General features: G+C 42.9%; 1 protein-coding gene across 1 annotated transcript; it reads right to left on the bottom strand.

Moving 5' to 3' along the window:
- Positions 1-832: 832 nt before the first annotated feature.
- Positions 833-21,874, bottom strand: ATPAF1 (ATP synthase mitochondrial F1 complex assembly factor 1). Its single transcript, XM_024194325.2, has 9 exons — positions 21,867-21,874; positions 21,203-21,311; positions 19,173-19,223; positions 18,390-18,452; positions 16,992-17,042; positions 14,060-14,107; positions 10,406-10,501; positions 5,589-5,696; positions 833-2,070 (listed from the first exon to the last, which is right to left on the bottom strand). Exons 1-9 carry the CDS (start codon positions 21,872-21,874, stop codon positions 1,876-1,878), a joined length of 729 nt encoding a protein of 242 aa, XP_024050093.2. The 3' UTR covers positions 833-1,875.
- Positions 21,875-22,888: the final 1,014 nt, after the last annotated feature.

Raw genomic sequence — 22,888 nt, 5'->3', positions numbered from 1 at the left:
GCAAGCGCCGGCCCAACAGGAGAGAAGCACCAGTGTGTGTGTGTGTGTGTGGGGGGGGGGGGGAGATAACAGTCATGAACTAGGTACATAAGTGAACAATGCGCACAACTCGATAGTTCAGCCCCATTCACACCTTGGCCTAATTCTAATAATGGGTCACACACAGGTTACAATCCTTGCTCCGATCACTCAGGGCTACCCAGAGGATTCAGGGGGCCTGGGGCAAAGCAATTTCGGGGGCCCCTTCCATACAAAAAAAGTTGCAATACTATAGAATACTATATTCTCGTGGGGGCCCCTGCGGGGCCCGGGGCAAATTGCCCCATTTGCCCGCCCTCCCCCCTCCCCCCCCCGGCGGCCCTACGATCACTGCTCCCTCTCTGGCTGGGGGCAAGTCTCTTACCCTTCCTAGCGCTATTTCCCACTCTGACAAACAATGCTCACCTACCTCATCGGGTGTTGGAAGGAGTAAACAATGTTTGCAAGGTGCTCTGGACACTACCAACACGCAGTATGTGCTAAAGACAGTAATTGCTGCTCGGGGTGTATGTGTGTGTTGAAATCCATTTGAGAAACAGTGCAGTTTTATTCCCCCGAAGCTACAATTGCAGAAAAACACTGGCTGCCTTTCGTTTACTTCTCTAGCTGCGCACTGGCATCATATTGTCAATGATCTGTGCACAGCTTTTGAATCCTCACTGTGCAGATCATTATGGCCCTTGTTCAAGGATTCAGTGGCTGCTTCCCACCGTCACTGCAAATAACAGGACTTCAGGCAATGCTTGTAAAATCCTTGCAGGAAAGGTGCTAGTTTCACCAGAGATCACCAAGGTTTATTAAGGCAGACTCACTTTAATTGCTGCTCGGTTATATCATGTGTGATACATTCACTCCAGTGCATACGAGTTATCCCACGGTAATCCTGAACAGAATTACAAATCTCTCTATTCCCAACCATTTTTAACGCTGTATACAGTGTTTTTCCCAAATGATAAAGAAGAGCTCTATTTTACCCCTTTCAAATGCTGACGTGTTTAAGAGCTGGCTGTCTAGATGATATCGGACAAACTAGTATGATCTCTAAAACAATTTAATTATCTGCTGGACCACTTTAAAAAGCCCAATATGCAAAAAGAAAACCCTGTTATCACATCCTGTCATCGGTGAAATGATCCCCAATACACAGTGACCTAACAGCTGGGCACCTGAATGAAGATCATGTCTCAGTTAAAAAACCTGACATTCCCAGAGCCAAATCTAACTCGGCTGAGTGTTTTTTGTCCTTAGCCGCACTAGCATAGAAAGCAAAGCATGCATCTATGTAGGGAATCCCACACGTTAATCAACAAAGAGGAGCCTGTCTTAGATCATCATCAACTGCATTATCTTTTCACTGCTGGATGAAAGAGGGGAATTTATAATCTTCATACAAGACAAAACGCACTGACCCATGCAGTTATAGTGGAGGGCAACTTCCAAATAGCTTTTACTGAACACAAACATCCTTTGTTCTCTCTCTCCAGTGGCTGACGTAGTCCCATAAGTAGCCCCCCTTCTCTCGTTTGATTTATCATTTCCAAAGGAATACTGCAATCAGGCATAAGGTATTGAAAGAGTTGTTTTGATGAGGTTGGGTTAAGGTGCGTCGTTCCCATTCGGTCCTAGTTAGGCTGCCATATTACCTTGCACCGATACAAAACAGTCAGGGGTGAATATCACTCCCCGAATCTTTCTTTTGTCCAGACCAACTCTGTAGCAAACAGGCCCTATATAAAAACTGGAGTTTGCCCCCAATTTAAAAAACTCCTGTGTCAAGGACCCTTTCCAATGAGCAATTTCAGTTGCGTCTGGCCCAGATGCTGTGCAAATCAGACACTAGGCTTTGTCAGAGTCCCATCTAGGTCTCAGTTCTCTTCCAAGTCCACTCTGCTCAAGCTCTGCTATAACTGCCATGTACTTAAACTCATTAGGTCTGTGGTTGAAGGTCTCCACTAATCCATAGGTCTCTGGACGATCGGTCGCATAGAAAAGCTGCACCTGATTGGCTATGCACTGAGCTTCAGGGACATTCTGTCAGGTTAAAAAAAAGAAAAAGAAAAAAGAACGTATCAAAATAGCGAAAGCAGCAGTTCTGACATTAAAGTAAGTTCCCCTTTCAAAAAAGCTCTGTGGTTACTGAAAAGCTGCAAACAGATCCCTCTTCAGTCCGCTTCTGTTACCTTAGCGAGCTTCCTGCTCAGCTCCTAACTCTATTCAAAGTTCGAGTTTTTCAAAGCTCTCCACAAGCCTGATCCATCTTCTCACTGACCTACTTACCTCTGTGCTGTTCCTACTAACTTGATCTCCTTACAGCTCTGCATTTCAGGAAGCACAGCTCCACCACCCCTCTCAGACTCCGCTCCCTCCAAGACTCTGAATATGTTCTCCTTAACTTTCCGCTCCACTCCTTGCCAGACTTCCTCCGTAAAAGTTTTTCAGTAATACTCAGTATTAAACACAGCTAGGCAAAGAACTCAAATTTCTGAGCAACACAGTTTTTACAGCTGTATAAAAGTCTGTCAGTTAGGGGTGAGATTTTATTTGATGGATATAGTTATACCAGTACAACCCCTAATGCGGACAGAGTTATACTGGTATAAAGGTGCTTTATACTGGTATGGCTTATTCCTAGGGTGGCCATTCACAGTCAGACATTCAGATACCTCAGGGAATGGTATAGACCTGCCTGGCCGCCATGATCTCGCATGCCTGGTGTGTGGAAGGTCACCCCGCACGGTGCATTCAAGGTCACACGAGAGAGGGTGGAGTGGCACGCTCTTAAAGATGGTGTCCCCATCCAATACCAGACAAAACCATGTCTGGTTTTGTCCCAATGCTAGACATAGGACAAACCACCCCAAATGAGGACTGTCTGGTTCAAAGCCAGACAAGTGGCCTCCCTCCTTATTCCCCTTCCCATATGGGAGTAAGCGATACTGGTGTAAGGAACTGTTACATTGGCATAACTGCACCCACGCTAAAGTACCGCTTTAACTAGACAGATATAAGCTAGAGTGGTTCAATTCCGTGTGCAGACATGCCCAAAGAGAACAACCAATTTCACCGGTTTGGAAACGATAAGAGAAATAGACCGGAATTTTCTCAATTTTATTAATCATAGAAAATGATTCAAAATGTTCCGCTTGGGAGCAGTTATTCACGAATATCCAACAGACAAGCTGTGCTGGTTGATTTTGATTGGACTTCGGGGTCACATGGCTCAGTTTCCTGACTGGATGAGTAACTAACAATCAAGCTTAACCCATAATTAAGGCCACACTGGGTCAGGCCAAAGGTCCATCTAGCCCAGTATCCTGTCTTCCAACAGTGGCCAATGCCAGGTGCCCCAGAGGGAATGAACAGAACAGGGAATCATCACGTGATCCATCCTCTGTCGCCCATTCCCAGCTTCTGGCAAACAGGCTAGAGACACCATCCCTGTCCATCCTAATAGCCATTGATGGACTTATCCTCCATTAATTTATCTAGTTCTTTTTTGAACCCTTTTATAGTCTTGGCCTTCACAACTTCCTCTGGCAAGGAGTTCCACAGGTTGACTGTGCATTGTGTAAAAAAATACTTCCTTTTGTTTGTTTTAAATCTGCTGCCTATTAATTTCATTTGGTGACCCCTAGTTCTTGTGTTATGAGAAGGAGTAAATAACACTTTCTTATTTACTTTCTCCACACCAGTCATGTTTTCATAAACCTCTATCATATCCCCCTTAGTCATCTCTTTTCCAAGCTGAAAAGTCCCAGTCTTAATCTCTCCTCATATGGCAGCCGTTCCATACCCCTATTTATTTATGTTGCCCACAGCATGGTTTCTGAATTAAAAATCCATTTTCCTTGAATATTCTCCAATTTCCACACTTTTTTCTATGAATATTTGTGACCCGGGATCTGCTTGGTGCCAACAGACAGAGGACACAGGGGGCACACAGAGTTTTACAGTGATCCCGTTTCAGATGTCTGCATAATAATTCACTAAAGGGTGGCATGTGAGGTCTTTACCGAAATCCGATAACCCATTGGACATCATAATCACTGTGAAATGTGTGTATGGATAATATTTAAGGAGATCTAGGTCTATAATGAAAATTATGTTCTTAAGGCAGGTAACCAGGATGTGACGCATCCCCGACAGGTTCCTTTCATAGCAAGAGATAACAGACGTTTATCTCTCTGTCTGGTTGTGTGTGTAGTGGGTATTGTATGTCTTACAATGGGTGCCTGTTTGTATAGTGAGCAAAATGCTAATAAAAGAGATTGTGAAATGTTCAAGAGAGGACATTTACAAGAAAAAATAAACAGCAGCAGGGGATCCTGTTCACGAGTAAAGACAGTGGAATGAGGATGTAAAATTAGTTTATAGAAACATTACAGAAAGCAGAGAGAGATGAAACAAATGTGTTTAAAAATTCATACAAACATTCACTGAAAGGTTTTTATTTTGAGTATTTGCCTCGCTCTAGTATTAAGATATAATATACTTCTATATAATATAATTCACAGACAAAACTTTGGTAATGGAGTTAAAATTGGAAATGTGTCAATAACAGAACATTGGGGTGATTGAAAATCAACAAATATCGGAGGAAAAGAAAATGTGCATTATGGTAAAATGTCACAATTTGTTTTGCCAGTGTGTGGAAATGCAGAGTTAAGGTATCTACAGTCATAGATTTTAAGACCAGAAGGGACCATTAGATTATTTAGTCTGACGTCCTGCAGAGAACAGAACACAGAATTTCATCCAGTTATCCCAGCACTGAATCCAATAACTATGTTTGACTAAAGTACATCTATCAGAAAGGCATCCAATACTGATCTCACTTCATGAGATAGAGAATCCATCACTTCCTTCCGCAGATTGTTCCAAACAACATGAAACAACCTTAAACTCTCGCCCTTTAACAGCCCACCCTCTAATAAAACATTCTGCACGCATGCTATTCATGTGATTGGCAACGTGAGTCCCGTAAGCTCATTACATGTACTATGAGAGCTATCCAAGTGGCAGTACATCCTCACTCAGGGGAGGTACGGGAAGGCACAAGGAAAATCCAATGCAGGTTTAAAAATTTGTCCATCTGTGTTAATTTTAAAAAGTGTGTTTTAACATTGCTGAGAAGTACCAACTTTTTATTATTATTCTTTAAATCCCCTTCCCTAAAAAAAGAGAAACGGAGGCTCCAAAATTCTGCACTTTTCTAAATTATCCTTCTGAATTATGCTAACGTCAAGAACGGGGTGGAGGGGGAGAAATTAGATGTGGCATAAACTACAATCACTAGACACCCAGTCTGCAGGCTTTGGGAATTTTTCTGCCTTTCTCTAGGTTGGTTATTCAATGGTTAGCTGTAGATTTCTTTAACCTAATCGCTTTAGGGGAAGGATGGAAGAAGAACAGTGCTTCTCATTCAGAAAGTCACCTGATCATTCTGCTCAGTGTGGCTTTACAAGACTTAGCTTTTAATTGCTTTTAAAGAAATGCCAGAGTATCAGATCTTAGTAGAACACTAAGGAAACAATATGGGATTCTCTTACCAGGAAACTGGAGTCCATTTCGGCTGTCATTAGCACTATTCCCTTTTCCTTCTGGAGTTCAGGATAATGGTACAAGATCAACTGGCTAGCGGCAGTTTCACCTCGGGTCTGCAGGAGATGAGAGAGAGAGAGACTTCTTAACAGTGCCCTAGAAAAACTCTAGATTTATTGCATATTTAATAGTCTGCTAATAAAGAATCTGAATATTAACTTCGTGCATAGACTCACTCATTCAGAGTCTCCCCACTGTCCTCCTAGCAAGGTCAAGGAGAGGCCGTTTTAATTAAGAGTCAATTATTTGCACTTCTGTGTGTCTGTAGCCAACAGTAAGTCACCGATTCAGAGTTTTTAAGGCCAGAAGAGCCTATTAGATCATCTAATCTGACCTCCTGTATAGCAGAGACCATGAAATTTCACCCAGTTACCCCTGTATTGAGCCTAATAACTTGGGTTCAGCTACAGCATAACGTCCAGAAAGGTCTCCTGTCCTGATCTGCGGACAGCAAGGGATGAAGAATCCACCACTTTCCTTGGTAGTTTGTTTCTACGGTTCATCACTCCCACTGATAACAATGTGTGCCTCGGTTATCACTTGAATTTGCTGGCTTCAGCTTCTAGCCATTGGTTTGTGTTCTGCCTTCCTCAACTAAATTAAAGAGCCTGGTAGTACCTGGTATGTTCTCCCCGTGAAAGCCTGTATATCCTGTATTCAAGTCACCTCTCAATTTTCCTTCTGTTTAGCTAAACAGATTGAGCTCTTTAAATCACTCACGGTGAGGCATTTTCTCCAGCCCGTGAATCATTTTTCTCTCTCTCTTCTGCCTCCTCTCCAATTTTTCAACATCCTTTTTAAAACGTGGACCCCATTCCCTTACTCAGGCTTGGTTTCAATCCTTTCCCTGCACGCCTCCTCACTACTCCCGTTTACACATCCGAGGATCTCATCAGCCCTTTTGGCCACAGCATCGCACTGGGAACTCATGGTGAATTGCTTGTCCACTATGACCCCTACATCCTTTTCAGGTCACTGCTTTCCAAACACAGTCCCCATTCTGTAGATATGGCCTGTATTCACTGTTCCTAGATATAGATCTTTGCAACTGGCTGTATTAAAGACATTTGTTTGAATGGGTCCAGCTTACCAAATGGCTCTGTATGACTACCCTGTCCTCATTATTTATTGCTCTCCCAATCTGCGTGTCATCTGCAAATTTTATCAGCAGTGATTTTAGATTTACTTCTAGACCACTGATGAAAACGTCAGGCCTAGAACTGCTCCCTTCGGCGCCCCACTAAAAACATCTTCATTTGATGCCGATTCCCCACTGAAAACCACTTTTTGAGATTTGCAGTCAGCCAGGTCTTAACCCATGTAACGTGTGCCTTACTGATACTGTATGGTGCTCATTTTTAAATCAGACTGTCATGGGGTAGCAAGTCAAATGCCTTACAAAAGTCTAAGACTGTTACATCTACTAAGTTATCATTATCAACCACACTTGGCATCTCCTCAAAGAATGAAATCGGGCGTGTGTGACAAGACCTATTTCCCATACAACCATGTTGACTGGCAGTAATTATCTTCCCATCCTTTAATTCTTTATCGATTGGATCCCGTAACAGCTTTTCCATTAGTTTGCCTGAGGTTGACACCTGATCATTCCTCTTGCCCTTTTGGAATGTGGCACAACATTAGCCCTCTCCCAGTCTTCTGAATTTCCCTGGTATTCCAAGTTTTATTAAAAATTAACATCAGAGCACTAGAGATCTCATTGGCCAGCTCTTTCATTACTCTTGGGTGCAAGTTATCTGGGCCTGCTGATTTAAAAATACGTATCCCTAGTAGATGTAACATCCTCAGTCACGAATGGACTAGAAAGTACTTCATCATCCTCATGTGATAGGAGTACATTATCCTGCTTCTTTACAAATACAGACCAGAAATATTTAATGAGCACTTCTGTCTTTTCTGCACCATTAACAGTTTTACCACCTACATCTAGTAATGGGCCTATCCCATTGGTGTGATTTCTTTCGTTCCTAACATGCTTAAAACCTCCTTCTCATTGTCCTTAGCCCTGCCAGCCATTTTTCTCTGATGTTTTTAGCTTCCCTGATCAATTTGCTATCCTTCAGACTTTCTAATATATATTGACTGCTATCTCCCCCCCCCCCCCCGCCCCTTTTCTATTTGTTATATATTGCCTTTTTATTTCTGATTGCTGCCTTCACTTCACCACTGACCCAGGATTGGCTTTAAGGCAAAAATGTCCATTTTACTGATTGTGGAATCATGGCTTTTTGGCTACCTATAAACTCTTCTTAAATAACTCTCAATTTTCATTCATATTTTTCTGTCTAAATTTTCCCCTCAATCAATTTCTCTGATAATTTGCCTCATCTTTGGAAAATTAGCCCTTTTAAAGCACCAAGTTATATCTATATATATATCAGGGGGAGGAATAGCTCAGTGGTTTGAGCATTGGCCTGCTAAACCCAGGGTTGTGAGTTCAATCCTTGAGGGGGCCATTTAGGGAACTGGGGTAAAAATCTGTCTGGGGATTGGTCCTGCTTTGAGCAGCAGGTTGGACTAGATGACCTCCCGAGGTCCCTTCCAACCCTGATATTCTAGGATTCTATTACTGGCTGGGATTTTCCTTTGTTTGCCCACATTGAATGTAATCAAGTCATGATCACTGGTCCCTAGGCAATGACCAGCTTCCAGTCCAGTGATTCATTCATCTTTATGTGTCACAATGAAGTCCAAAATAGACTTACCTCACGTTGGGGACAATACCTTTTGTGTTAGAAAGGGGTTATTCTAGATAATAATTTAACTACATGATATATAGGTGTCAAACTAATTGTAGAGAAGAGAAATTAGAAAGCCTGTCCAAAAGGAACAAGAATAACTATGCTGGTATACAACAAAATTAAATCATAGAGGGGTTAGAAGCCAAGGTCTTTGTAGACATTTTATTTATGACTCAAACATTTTCATAAGACAGTAAATACAGAACCAAGGAAATACTAGAGAACTGCTTAATATCCTCTGTATTAAATTATATGATACCACTGAAGGGTCCACATATCTATTTCATCAAATTTATAAACTTCACCATGGAGTCATCAGAATTGGCAACATTTTTATTACTTGAGGGTCAAAGGCATAGTGCCAAAATTGGAAAAACAATGACAGTGACAATTTCCATGTCTATGGTACTACTTTATGTCGTACGTGATGAATTTACGGAATCCAATGCTGCAAATCGTCAAAACGTAATCATTCAATTTTATGTTTGTATAGCACATTTCATGCCCAAGGATCCCACAACTATTTAGAAACCACATACAGGAAACATTTCATCCGCTAAAGAAATGAAGCTTCCTCTGGGGTCAACCACATCAACTGTTTTACAGCACACATCACTCTCCTTCAGTGGAGAATCGGAAGGGAATACCTTATCCAATTAAAAATGGAGAGGCCATTTATAGTGTCAGCATCTGAATGACCAATCAGGATTAGCTTCTCTGTTCTTGCAAGATGTACCAAGGAATGTTTAGTGGCCATAAACTGTCAGCTCTTTGGTTTCAAGTCCGAAAATATGGCACTTCCAGCAGTGCACTACCATCCTGCAGCATGGAGATAATGATTCTGACCTCCTTTGTAAAGTGCTTCCAGATCTACTGATGAAAAGCGCTATCTCAGAGCTAGGGATTATTATAATTATTATTGCTGTACCGCCATAAGAGTGCCTGGTGCTTTACTCACAAACCCAATATTGTCCTCCGTGTTGAAGAGTTTACAATCTAAGCTAGACAAAGGTCAGTGAGTGATAATAAAATGCAACGGACACGAGAGAAGCTTACGTTAAGTACATTGTGGGCCCCTTGGTTCTCCCCACACCTTTTAAACTAACTTATTTATTAAAATATTTCAAAGGTTAAAGGGAACAAAATAAGGCAAGATGGCAGGAGTGGTGGAAGGAAAAGCCAAACTGGAAAGCCAATCAAAAAGAAGCAACTCCAGAAAAGACTTGAAGGAAGAGTGAGGCGTCTTAGCACACTGTGTCTCAAGGGTGTTTTGCTAATAGATGAAGTTAAAGAAAGCTTGTGGGAGGCAACGAACAAGGGATTATCAAGTTCTGACTCAGAGGAATGAATGTCACAGACTGAATCTTGGAGTCTCCCGTCCATGTACTGAGCCAGTCTGAGCCTGCTTAGCCTGCCGAATCTGAAGACTGAAGCATGTGGAACTGTAACTTGCAAGTCAGAGAAAAATCCCATGCATGGATTTTTAAAAGGTTGGGATGGTTTTCTGGACTCATATGCACAGGCTAAGAGAAGAGCAGTCAAATACGTCATGCATAAACTGATTGCTGCTGGGTGTGTGAAAGGAAACCTTGCTTAATTGAGTAGACAGACTATGAACAGGTAGGATAAGGCTGCAGAACACCAGAGCAGATAGACAAGTTGTTTGATCTAGTATGGCAAATCAAATGGAATAAAAACAGTTAGGGCCCAACAAACTTCTGAGACGATTACAACCTCTTTCATTTACAACACCAAGAAGAAATACATTATCTCAGAACTAGAATGCCTCATTTAAAATCATGCACCAGCACTGTAAATGCTGCATTACATGGAGCTGGAGAAAACCAGGCAATAGTTTGCATGGTATTTTATGGAATGATTCCGCTAGGCAGGGTTTTGTAGTTTTGTTTAAAGATACATCTATGTCTAGATGTCACTCAGAGTCTAATACAGCTGGAGTTTCAAACCTAACCCTGGAGAGTAATACAATAAAATACACCCACCTGAATGTTTATGAGCGCGGTGAAGTGCAGCTCTGTCCCTGACCACTGCCCCACAAAAAACTCATAGCCTTCTTTCCTTGGCAAAGCACACAGGAACTGCAAAGAAAAAGACAGTCAGCATTATATGTGCTCCCAGCCCACGTCAGAGTAAATGGGCATCCCCACTGCACGACATGGGACCTAATCGCCAACCCTGTTAGGAGTCACAGCAGGGAGTTGGTTATTGAGACAGAGCTTACGGCTTTTCTACGCTGGGGGTGGAGTGTAGGGGACGTGTAGCCACACGCTGCCGTGAAAAGCAGGCTGTGCCCATGTTGTGGTGTGTAGCTACACACCACACTAAAAGGGAGCGGCTAGAGCCATTCCCTGCTGCCTACCTCCTGCTGGCGTCTCCCCACCACCAGGAAAGCTTTCCTGGTGGTGAGGAAAACACACAAAGGCTTGGGTTGAGCCTTACTGGCAGGGCAGCGTAGGGAAGTCTGCCCTGCTGCTTCCTGTGTACTACCTGCTTTGTGGAGAGAGCAGGCATCCATCTTCCAGGCAGACAACACACCAGCCTTACATTTCCTAGTAGATAGTTTTAGAAGCTCAGATTTAAAAGAATCATGACCCTAAACTTTACTGTGTTCTCAGAATCGCTTGATTCACTGTCATGGGAGGGACTCATGGAGGATGTTTGGTAACAGCGTTTTGAGACATTTAAAACCGGACAGTGAACAGTACGGTACAATGAGACGGTGGCCTCGCACGCCCCACATTCTTGCCCTTCTCCCCAGATGCTGCAATGAGGGATTAAAGTCACAAAAGGTCAGTTAGGGACGCGGAGAGGCGAACGGCTTTCACACTAGTTTAGTTTTTCTAACTCTGTCCCACAGCAGCTTGAAAGCAACTTATCTCTGGAGATTTCTGGTCTATTTGGCTTCATAGGCTTCGGCGTTGCATCTGTAACACTATCACACACAAAGAGAAAGGACTACATGGGACCTGAAAGAGAAGTGAGACACCAGACCATGTGCTGCTGCACGGGGTTCTCTCTGCAGCAAAACACAGACAAGTGTAAGTTATTTCCCAAACTCTTGATAGCCTTCACTGTAGAAGGCCAAATACATTTGACCTTGCTCTCAGTAAATTAAATAGAACTCAAGGCATTCCTGACTAGTGAATCAAGTTGGTGCAGTCTTTTCCTGTCAAAACCACAAGAATATTCCTCTTCCAGAATCTAGCTACGCATGAAGCATTTCACTGCTGCCTATGCAAACTGGGACTATGCTAGGCCATGCTTCATTGTACAAATTACTGTAAAGGCATGTACTTTACAATGGAAAACAATACTATTAACCCAGCATGTGGGGAAATGCAGTCAGATAATGTTCTTACTCTTTTTTGTTGTTCTGTTCCTTCCCCCCCAAGCTTAATCTCTCCTAAGCAACAGCACACTCCCTTGCACAGGTAGTCTTTGAACAGCAGTGCATAAGGTACCAACACACTCATGCCGTAAACAACTGTTCCATAGCTTGGGCATTCATTTCATTTCTGGAAACAACTACGCTGAGCACCCCCACATGTTTAGCCTCTGGGTTGTCATCATACAGGAAGCACCATCTTGTATGTAATGAAGATAATTGATATTTACCACAAAGGTCATAGAATCATAGAATATTAGGATTGGAAGAGACCTTAGGAGGTCATCTAGTCCAATCCCTGCTCAAAGCAGGACCAACCCAACTAAATCATCCCAGCCAGGGCTTTGTCAAGCTGGCCTTAAAAACCGCTAAGGATGGAGATTCCACCACCTCCCTAGGTAACCCATTCCAGTGCTTCACCACCCTCCTAGTCAAATAGTTTTTCCTAATATCCAACCTAGACCTCTTCTACTGCAACTTGAGACCATTGCTTCTTGTTCTGTCATCTGCCACCACTGAGAACAGCCTTGCTCCATCCTCTTTGGAACACTCCTTCAAGTAGTTGAAGGCTGTTATCAAATCCCCCCTCACTCTTCTCTTCTGCAAACTAAATAAGCCAGTTCCCTCAGCCTCTCCTCGTAAGTCATGTGCCCCAGCCCCCTAATCATTTTTGTTGCCCTCCGCTGGACTCTTCTCGTCCACTGTAATCCCCAGGTCCTTTTCTGCAGAACTACTACTTAGCCAGTCAGTCCTCAGCCAGGTCCTCCAACTGGCAGCTTTTTTATAAGGCTGCTGGCTCGAAGCAGTTGGCCCGGCTCAAAGCTTTCTCTCCAATCAAACACTCAAGGCCCACCTGAAATAAAACACTCCCAATTCACACTTTTCAAACCAACCAACCACACGGTCAAACAGTCAGACGTTTCAAACAAAAGGTCCTAGCTACACACCTGAACACAAGCCCGGAATTACAAGACAGCGTTCCTTAATGGAACTAAAATTTAACTTCAGTGCAACGTTAGTAACTTTTGCAATTTATAACAATACAATTCGGTCCTGAACATCTTTCACACAACCTATATCTCAAGATGATTCACTGACACAAGTAACACCAGAGTATAAATTGTATTAATACTAGTAAGCACTTACACAGCTTAACTTCCATCCAAGGATCTCACATTGCTTTAATTAACATTAATTAACCCACAACAACCTTGCTACCTGAGTATCCTTATTGTACAGGTAGGGAAACAGAGCTTAAGAGTCTTGCATGAGCTTATATGTGTCAGGGGTTCAGCTGTGGACAAAACCCAAGAATCCTGGTTTCCGGTCCCTTGCTCTAACTGCCTCCTTCATTACTAAAAATAGTGCTGTAGGACATGGGGGCAAATCATGTCAGCCAAAGGGCAAAACAACATTCTATTTGTCGCAACATGGCTCTTCAGCATGGAGTTTGGGGCATGGGTCATACCCTGTGCACCCCCTTCAGCAGCAGTGTGGGGAGGGGTCGGGAACAATCCAGTAGAGGGGGAACTAAATCTGCAAAGATGCAGATCCACAGGGCGAACTTGCCATGTGCAGGGAGAGTAGTAAGACAAGCAGCGGGACAGAAGCTGTTACACCTGTGAAGCTGCCGTCAAGCTGTGGAACAGCTCCACAGGTGCTGTGGCTTGTGAGGCAGGATTCCATTCCCCATCCAGCAGCCGTGAACTGGGCTTTGTGAATGGAAGGGATTTGGTCCATCGTAGAGTGAATGTATTTAACATTCTGCCACAACGCTAGCTGCACTCAATGGAAAGACCCCCACTAACTTCAATCAAGCATTTAGCCATAAGGCTAATAAAGCAAGGAAATATAGTAAGCGGCATAAACAAGAGGGATAGTTATGCAGCAGTGTCAATAAAGCTGGCATACAAGGCTAGCTTCTCCGCAGAGCGGCATGCAGATGACTTAACCACATGACACCTAGTACGGTGAATTTGAGGCATGTAGCTAAATCTCTATATAAAACTAAGCTTGGGAGACTGCCTGGTTGTAGAACTCCTTACCTGTTATGCCCATACTGAAATGTTTGACAGCCTGCTGTCCTTAACTGACCGTTAAAACAAATACTTGATCAAATGGCTTTTACCAATCAAGTTATGACAATTAATCTGAATAACAAAAGGTCAAAAGTTTATAAACTTCTACTCCAACTTCTGTCTAGAAGAGATCCATTAAAGCTGAATATGCATGCAGTATATATCACACTTACTGATGGACAATTCTGGGCCCGCTTCCATATTAAATCGAACGTCTCTGCCTTTGGAGATGAAACAAGATCATTTAATTAACTTTCACAACATAAAAATAATGGATACACAGTTATCACTCAGTCACTCCATTAACCTTTATAGGGTTCAACCTGCATATACAGTCGGTCTCAAATATGTAAATATTAACAATTAAGCAACAATTAGGCTGCCTTAATTGGTAAGGTTTACAGAAATGAGCAAATGGAAAGTATCATCAGCACCCCTTCTAGACAATGCAGTCCCTGGAAGCCAGTAACAAACTCTTGGAATTCAAAGCTTTTATATCTTGAAAAATGTCTACACTTCAGAATTATACCACTTTGTTTTTTTTCCCCCAATATAGTTCCACTGAAATGCATGGTGGTGCTTTATTCACAAGCAAACAAGCAGGTTGCTGACCCACAGGAACATACATTATAGATTCTCTTCTGCTCTTTATTACAGTACAAACCAGATCATCATTCGAGTCGTACATCATATTTATCTTATTAAGTTATATTGATCCCCAGAAATATGCGAGTTCCACCATGCTGCATAACCATATAATTGGGTTCAAGTGTTCCCCAATATCCCCTCCCTGCTGTTTTCTTTGCCCCTTTGTTGTGTCATATGCTAATCTAGATTATAAAATCTTCAGGGCAGAAGAAACGTGCTGTTCAACTGTACTAGGAATAGAGCTCTGCGCGGACACAAAATTGGTATCCGCATCCGATCTGCGGCTATCAAGCAGATTTCTGCAGATTTGCAGGGCTTTCGATATAAAATTTGGATCCACAACCACCTGTGATCCGCAAAAATGGTGCATGGCTATAAAGCGGATATCCACGGATTTGCAGGGCTCTAACTATGAAAATCTTAGCTTCCTTTTGAACATTGTACAGAGATAGTTCAGCATCCAGCCAACTAGAACTGCAGGCTATTGAAATGCAGTTGCTTCCCTAAACAACAACATGCACCATGCATTGCTCCCCTACTTATACAAGATCTGGTTTATACTAAAGTTTTAGAACCATCCACAACCTCTTCTGAGATCGACTTAGCTTTAATTGGAGACACATTTTATTGCCAATAGCAGCAATCTCTTGAAGTATATATATTTTATATTACCCACAAACATTACGTTAAAAGGACATGAAGGTTGCAAAGTCAAGCACTCAAAAGTTAGGAAATGCCAGAATTCAAGCTGCTTGTGCAACCTTAATTTGACCCCCTTGCACATATGCATGACCAGTCTTTCATTACAGGATCATAAACGATTTTTTCCACAGGACCTCTGCCTCATCCAGGACACAGGATGGACGGTGCTCAATGAATGAGCAGCTACAATTAAGGTTAAGATTTTGTCTCGGTTATTTTTAGTAAAAGTCATGGACAGGTCATGGGCAATAAACAAAAATTCATGGGAGCCCGTGACCTGTCCATGACTTTACTAAAGATAACCGGGGGGCAGGGCTAGGTAGGGGGGAAATGACAGCAGGGGTCCCATGGGAGGGTGAGGGGGGCTGACAGACCGAGCCCCCCGCCATGGGGGGGGCACAGCTCTGGCTCCAGCAGCAGCAGCCGCAAGGGGGGCACACAGTCCCCAGCTCTAACCCCAGCACAGCCCTGGCTGCCGCCGCGGTGGGGGGGGGGAGGAGTGGTGCATGGTCCTGGGAAGCTGTGAGGGGAGCGCACGGCCCCTGCTGCAGCCCTGGCCGTGGAGCAGGGGCCCGGGCTGCAGCCCCCACTGCAAGCCATGGGGCAGGGGTGCACGGCTCCGGCTGCAGCCCTCGCCTCAAGCTGCTGACAGCTGAAGTCGAAGAAGTCATGGAAGTGACTTTTGCCATGACCTCCGTGACTAAACTGTAGCCTTAGCTATGATGAACTGCGAACTATCTACATTATATCTTATGAATATGATACAGGTCTCTGTGTTTGTTTATGGTGGGTTCCTTGCTATGGAGTTACCTCAAAAGGGATTGTTAAAGAAACCAAGCAGGAAAGGGAAAACACTGGCCCAGATAAGGAGTTTCCCTACCTCCCCAAACACAACAGCCAGGTTTATAGCAGTGACAGGAAGAGAGATTAAATCGAACAATAAGCCATTTCCAGACCCGGGGCCTAGAAATGAAAAGCAGGGGGAGGCTGAATGAATTGGGAGAGGCTGCTCATGGGGTGACACTGAAAAGTTGGGGTTGTCTAAGACTGCGGAGGTATAAATCTACCCTGCAGCAGCCTGCCACACACCAACTGTCCAAATGGATCCAGCTGCCGCACGTGAGACGTTCCAGAGTGCGCTTTGATCTGCCCTGCTTTGAAACAAGGATTTGACCAAATTTGGGCAGATTTCCTTGGGGACACACAAAGCTCACCCTGGACACAAAAGCCACCTCACTACCAATTTTCAAGTCCTCACTCCAAAGCATGTGGCACTAGAGAAAAGGTCGCCAGAATTTAACATGGGAAAAACCATGCATTTTCCCCTAGACTCATTCTTGGAAATGGATAAACCGTTTAGGAAAATTTCAGCCAGAACTATTCTGGTCTAACAGACCACTGCTCCACACTGCTACGTGAGAGACCTGGGTTTGATCCCAGTGCTGCAGAAAGGATTGACACCACAGGCATTAGTGATTCTGAAAGTCAACAATTGGGAAAGTGTGAAGACTATGCACTTAAAATACACAAAGACCACTGAGGTCAATGGAAGCCTAAGAAGCTTGACTTTCAAATTACTGATCTTACATGCAGAATTATGGCTGGTCAGCCTAGGAAGGAGACTGGGTTTAGAAACTTTACTTTCATTAAGTGATTGTTGTTACAAACAACAGACACCTAGTGGAAAGGAAGCTTGTATTGCAAAGCTTTTTGTGCTACCTCCATGGTGTACATTTTGTTAAGGTAACTACTTACAGGAATAACTGCATAAACTGTATCTTTTGCAGAAAAATACTGCTTCCAGATCTGTAAGAAAGGAGGGAAGCCAAATATGATTAACACCACAAACAAGCATCTAGCATTTAATATCAAACACCTTTAAAAGTATTCATTTATCAACTAAACTTTGTTTGCAAGTACATCGGGGCAGGGGCCATTTTTCCATATATTTTTGAAAGCTATTATCTCATATATTATGTTCCGAGACTACTAGTATCAAATGATGCATATTTCAGCCAGACAACTGCCATAAACAATGGGGTCAGATATGGTGGCCCACAGTTTAGTAATGATGAGAAATGCTTCAGACCATGTGACTTTTCACAAACACAGCACGCAAGCAAAAGATGATTTCTAAGTAAGCAATGTACAAGATCCTTGCCATCAGAAGACAGTACTTGTATTTTTTATGATTCTCTGTATTTGCATAGTGTTTTGCTTCTGAGAATTTCAAAGCATTTGATAAAGTTCTTTTCATTATGCATGCAGGGAAAGTGATTTATACAACCAGCCCAAAGTCACTAATAAAGTCAGTGACAGAAATACAATCCAGACTCTCAAAACTCTTTTCTAACTGCTCGATAACACTGCCTCCCTATAATCCTTGATACTTAAAGGCCCTTCTGAAGATTCTGATTAACATACAAAATCTTGAAGTGTGGTGTAGCCCCAGAGACCTATGTGTACACAATGTATCCTCTTATACACCATTGCCTCACAATCTGATGAGCAAACCGAAAAACTCTGCTTGAGTTTGGCTGTTTCAGAGATGTAGAATGGAAGCAGATTTTTAAAAAGACAAAAAGAGGAAAATAAATCTCAGTGCAATGCCCACAACTATACCAGGGAAACCACCTTTAATCTTACTGTTTTTAATAAAAATTCACTTCCCTCCCCTCCTCCTAAGCGTTGTTAGTGCTAGTGAAAGGCACCAGATTGACAGCCAGAGGGCTTCAGTTCTTCGGAAGAACTGCAGAATACGTGCAGCACAGGCAACATTAGCTTCCTGCAAGATGCCCCACCAAGGTGCTTCAACTCTGACTGGAGCTGGTGAGCAGGCAATTCGGTTGCCACACTTATCCAATTGTTGGGACGCTGCCAGTTGCACGGAAGGTAACTGTTGACTGATCAGGTCGAGATATGAACTGCTCATCTACCCAAAGGTGAAAGGTTCCATGTCACATTACCTAACCCTGAGACAATTTTTATTTTTGTTTCTCTTTAATTTTTTTTTTTTAAATGTTTGGCTGAAAGAGATGCCTTTATTTTCACAATTCTTCTTAGTACGCATTCCAACCTCACACGTAGAATACTAAGTGAATTCCAGAATGATGCTTAACATTTAATTATAAAATTTTCATGTAAATGTATCACCTGTTTTATTTCCTCTGGTGTTTTCTCTTTCACCATTTCAACATTAAGTACTGAATCAAGTGTCTGCAACAGAAAGCACAAAGAATTCACAAGGAAGACAATTCACTGGTACGTTACACAGGACAAATCCAGGCTGCAGAAAGTTCAGAAATGACATCTCATTTAAACCATACCCCGGCACACTTAATTGTCAAAAAAAATGATAAGTCATAAGATAGCCCTACAATGAAAAGAAAAGGAAATATATACCGAGCTGAGAAACAGAGTCCATAAGGATACATGGTAAATTTTGGTTCCAGGAATCTAACTGCAACAAGACCCATGTGCTTGTAATATGTGTTGTGACCTTTTTCCTTTCAACCATTACCTGCATGTGCTCTGTCAGTAGATTTCACAATTTTAAACAAGGAGATTGCTGGCACTGAAATATGAACAGTCCCTCGGCAGCATCTCCTCTGATGGAACCAGGAGAGGCCTCAATAAGCTCTAAAGGGAGCTTAACTTTTGGTATCAATTTCTGTGTGCATTCAAGACTGATTCCCAGAATAGCACAGACTTCCAATATTTCACAGAGACAAGGATAGGAACTACTCTGGGATTTTAAGACTTCAAGGCTACCCCAGTACTAAAAAACAATCCTAAAATGAGATACAATACAAGGAATTTCGGATTCTTGCGTCCCACACAACAACTGGCGTAAGGATAATGCAGTGTTTAAAATTCATCTCCATGCTTGATTCACAGGCACGCCATAGCCAGACATGGAGGTCCATTTTGTCTTACCTTGGCTTTTGTGAATCCTTCCTTTGATGCTTTTGTGCCCAAGGCTTCTGCCTAAAATTAAAAATAAGCCTTTAAAGGTTTACGTTTGTTTTCATGTTATTTATACTGCCTTATCCGGCAAGCATAATATGTCCACTCACAAAACCTTTCGAGCACGTGCCCTGTGAGTGGAAGTGAAGAAACCAAAGGACATACCTATGTAGTTAGTAACTTTGGTTGTTAAAGGGGCATTGACAAGGCCTAAAATTAGACCTACAGGTTTTCTTCAACATGAGAAGGTCATACCCACTGCATTGTTCCTCTGCTCTGTTCTTGAGGCACATGGGGGTATTACAAATAAACAAGAATAACAGAAATTAGAGAAGGAAATATCTGTTAAGACACCATGCCCACCCTCGTAGATAATGAAGGATTGCCCATTGCTTCCAAACCTTGTCTCTTTTAAAGAGCCTCAAACAATGGAGATTTCAGCACTTCTCATGGCCCTTGTCTACACACTGTTCACAGCAGACTGCTTTCTGTTTTTGTCAACAACCGTCTCCACCTTATCTGGTACAGAAAATTATTTAACTACTCGTGTGGACAGGCCAAAACTAGTTTCAACACCTTTAAAGCAAGCAAGTATATTCCAGATCTAGTAAAACAAGATTTCAAATCATGCTTACCGTAACAGTGGTGAAAATGAACCTGGAGAAATTGTTGCGACCAACTATTGGCAGCAATGGGTCATTTACCAGTATAAAAAAGGACCTTGGAAATTGTTCAGATAAAACTGAAAATGCTTCCTATTACAGAGCCTCAAGTTTACTTTGCTCATCCCCTTACTCCTGGTTATACCCCTAATTCCTCTCCCTTCTTGGTGTTTACAACTTCAAGTACTTATAGGAAGTTAAGTCTTCCTTTAGTCTCTGCCTAGCCAAGCTATATGTAGTTTTTTTATGAGCTGACCCAGCAAGGTATTTGAGCATACATGGCCTCATTGACTTTAACAGGACTACTGACATACATCCTACTTGGGGCCTTTATCTTTCCTCACAGATCAGTCCCTCCAGCCTCTTAATCATGCAGCTGATGATTTCCACAGTTCTCAGACCTGAACTCCTGTACACGTCTACACAACTCAAACTTGTAAAAATCTAAAGTCCTAATGTGATGCACTCAATGCGTGAATGAGCACAATTTCAGCACCCTACGTATGGTAATGGTGGAGCAGTCAGTATTTAAACAATGTTTCAGGCCTAATTTGGCTGGAAGAGAAAAGTTTTTTCAGGATCGTAAGTGGTTTTCTTTTTAAAAGGTAATTTAAAGGTTAGTCCTGTAACCCTGGCAGTGCACTTGAAGGCAATACCATCAATACACCAGTCTAGACTGGGTAAGTGGTGCACTGATACTTCACACAAAGAGAAACACTGTAGAAAAGTTAACTCTGCATTAGTCTTCATGCCCACCAGAAGATGGTGTCCCTGCAACATTATAGCAGTGTCTCTGGAAGGGAGTAAGAAGTAAAGATGCTTAAAATGCAATTAACGTAGATAAAATACTGGATGAAGACAAATAAACATCAATAATAGGAGTAAATTAACATAGCGTATTGATTTTCTAATTAATAATCAACTGCTTAATCACTCCATTTTATTAATTGCTCAGCATCAAGTTGGGAAACGTCAGAGGGGACCTATAAAAGCCCATTCCAGATCCAACACTATTCAATTGTTTGTTTCATTCATAAAAAGAGAATGAAGGTGAGAGAATATGTCAACCGAGTTGGACCTCATGGATCTGGAACTTATCACAAACACTTTGAATAAGATTCAAACACAGCATTTACTAACAGCAATATCACCATTTGGAGCAAGCACCTGTCTTGCATATTTGCAGTGAGCGTTGTACTTTCAGGCACCATATAAATAGCAAACAGGAACATTTTTAATTCCAGACAGTAATTCCCCTTCCAGGATTACAGTTGTAAAAGATGACATTCTGAAGCTAATTTTAACACGATACTGAATGAAGTTAACAATTGGTCTTGCCTTTTCTTCCATATATCTGATAAATTCCATTTGCTTCGAATGTCCCACTGGCTGCTTTTTCACTTCACTTCGTTTCTCCATGCGGGATTCAAACACACCTGGATTGGATCTGAAACAAAACTGAGACTATTACTACTTTTGAGTGGCTACTACTGTTCTGGCATTTTAAAACTTGACTTTCCATAGGACAGATTTCTATTCTCAGCGTTTCTAGTTAGAACCCTGCAAATCTGCAGATATCTGCTTTATATCAGCGGACCCTGTTTGTGGATCCTGGATTGGATGTGGATACAAATTTTGTATCCGTGCAGGGCGCTATTTTCTAGTAGAGGAGGCAAATCTATTTACTGTTAAACTGATCACATTGGTGCCAATGATACCCACAGATAAATACATGCAGCCCGCGTAGTCTAAATTGAGAGTTGTGTGGCTGTATTTTAAGGCTGAATTTGGCTTCAAACACAGCTTATTTTTTATAGAGACACAGCCCCGGGCATTCTACAGCACAGCAGTAGAACAGGTAATTTCAGACAAAAAATGTTCATCCAACCAGATCAAGGACACAGGGCTAGAACCCAGGTGCAATGCACAGCTACACTTATAATAGTCAGAACCAAGGTCAAATCTCAGGCATAAACTATACTAGAGCTTTCCAGTAACTTACTTGAACATGTCAAAAAAGAACTAGATAAGTTCATGGAGGATAGGTCCATCAATGGCTATTAGCCAGGATGGACAGGGATGGTGTCCCCAGCCTCTGTTTGCCAGAAGCTGGGAATGAGCGACAGAGGATGGATCACTGGATGATTACCTGTTCTGTTCATTCCCTCTGGGGCACCTGGCATTGGCCACTGTCGGAAGACAGGATACTGAGCAAGATGGACCCTTGGTTTGAACCAGTATGGCCGTTCTTATGTTCTTATGTCAAATGACAGCATCAAATGACAGAGGCATGATAGATTTGGGGTTTGGGACTGTCCATAAACCACGCAACACATTTTTGGGGTGATTTTCAAGACCCACTCCCCACCCCCTTGTAACACTTTCCTGAAAAAATGTAAAATCAAGAATTCCCACCCACCCCTTTATGCATTACATAATAAAGTACCCTGCCTCCCAGCCAAATATCCTTCTCTATTGTTACAACTTCTCTCTAAAGCCCCCTTATGTCAATGTCAACCTCTATCTACTAGGTATTTACATGCCCTCCACCTCACTGTAATATCAAGAACTTTAAGAAAACCACGTCCCAGGCTATGTTCTGGAGGGTCCCAGCTACCGCTCCCCAGAGCACTCCACAGCTCCCCCCTCGCTCCCCCTGCAGCGCCCCATTCCCATCAGAGCCCCAAGCCCCACTGCCCCCCAAACTCTGAAGGCTCCATCTCCTTCCAGGAGACCCAAACTCTGGGCCTCTCCCAGAACCCCAAGTCCCACCAAGCACCAGCTCCCCCTGTGTGCCATTACCCCTGCTCCCAATGCTGCCAGAACCCCAATGCCGGAGGACTCCAGCCCCGACTCCCAGGGGTGTCTCCACCCCTGGCAACTCCCCATCCCCCAGGAGTGTCCTCTCCCCTCAACGGCCCCCTGGGGTGTCCCCTCTTCCCCAGCAACCCCCCATCCCCCAGGGGTGCCCCCCCTCGGCGGAACCCTCCCCCTCAGCGACCCCCATCCCCCAGGGGTGCCCCC

This window comes from Terrapene carolina, unplaced genomic scaffold, assembly GCF_002925995.2.
Source record: "Terrapene carolina triunguis isolate 2854851 unplaced genomic scaffold, T_m_triunguis-2.0 Scaffold110, whole genome shotgun sequence".
Lineage (NCBI taxonomy): Eukaryota > Metazoa > Chordata > Testudines > Emydidae > Terrapene > Terrapene triunguis.
Note: the sequence above shows the minus strand (reverse complement) of the source record. Positions and strands in the feature narration are given on the sequence as shown.

Excerpts from the sequence above, each read along its gene's own strand:
- ATPAF1 (XM_024194325.2), bottom strand. Across the intron at positions 14,108-16,991 it reads CAGTTTATGCAGTTATTCCT|GCAGAGACGTTCGATTTAAT; the intron begins GTAAGTAGTTAC and ends TCATCTCCAAAG. Across the intron at positions 2,071-5,588 it reads AAATGGACTCCAGTTTCCTG|AATGTCCCTGAAGCTCAGTG; the intron begins GTAAGAGAATCC and ends TTAACCTGACAG.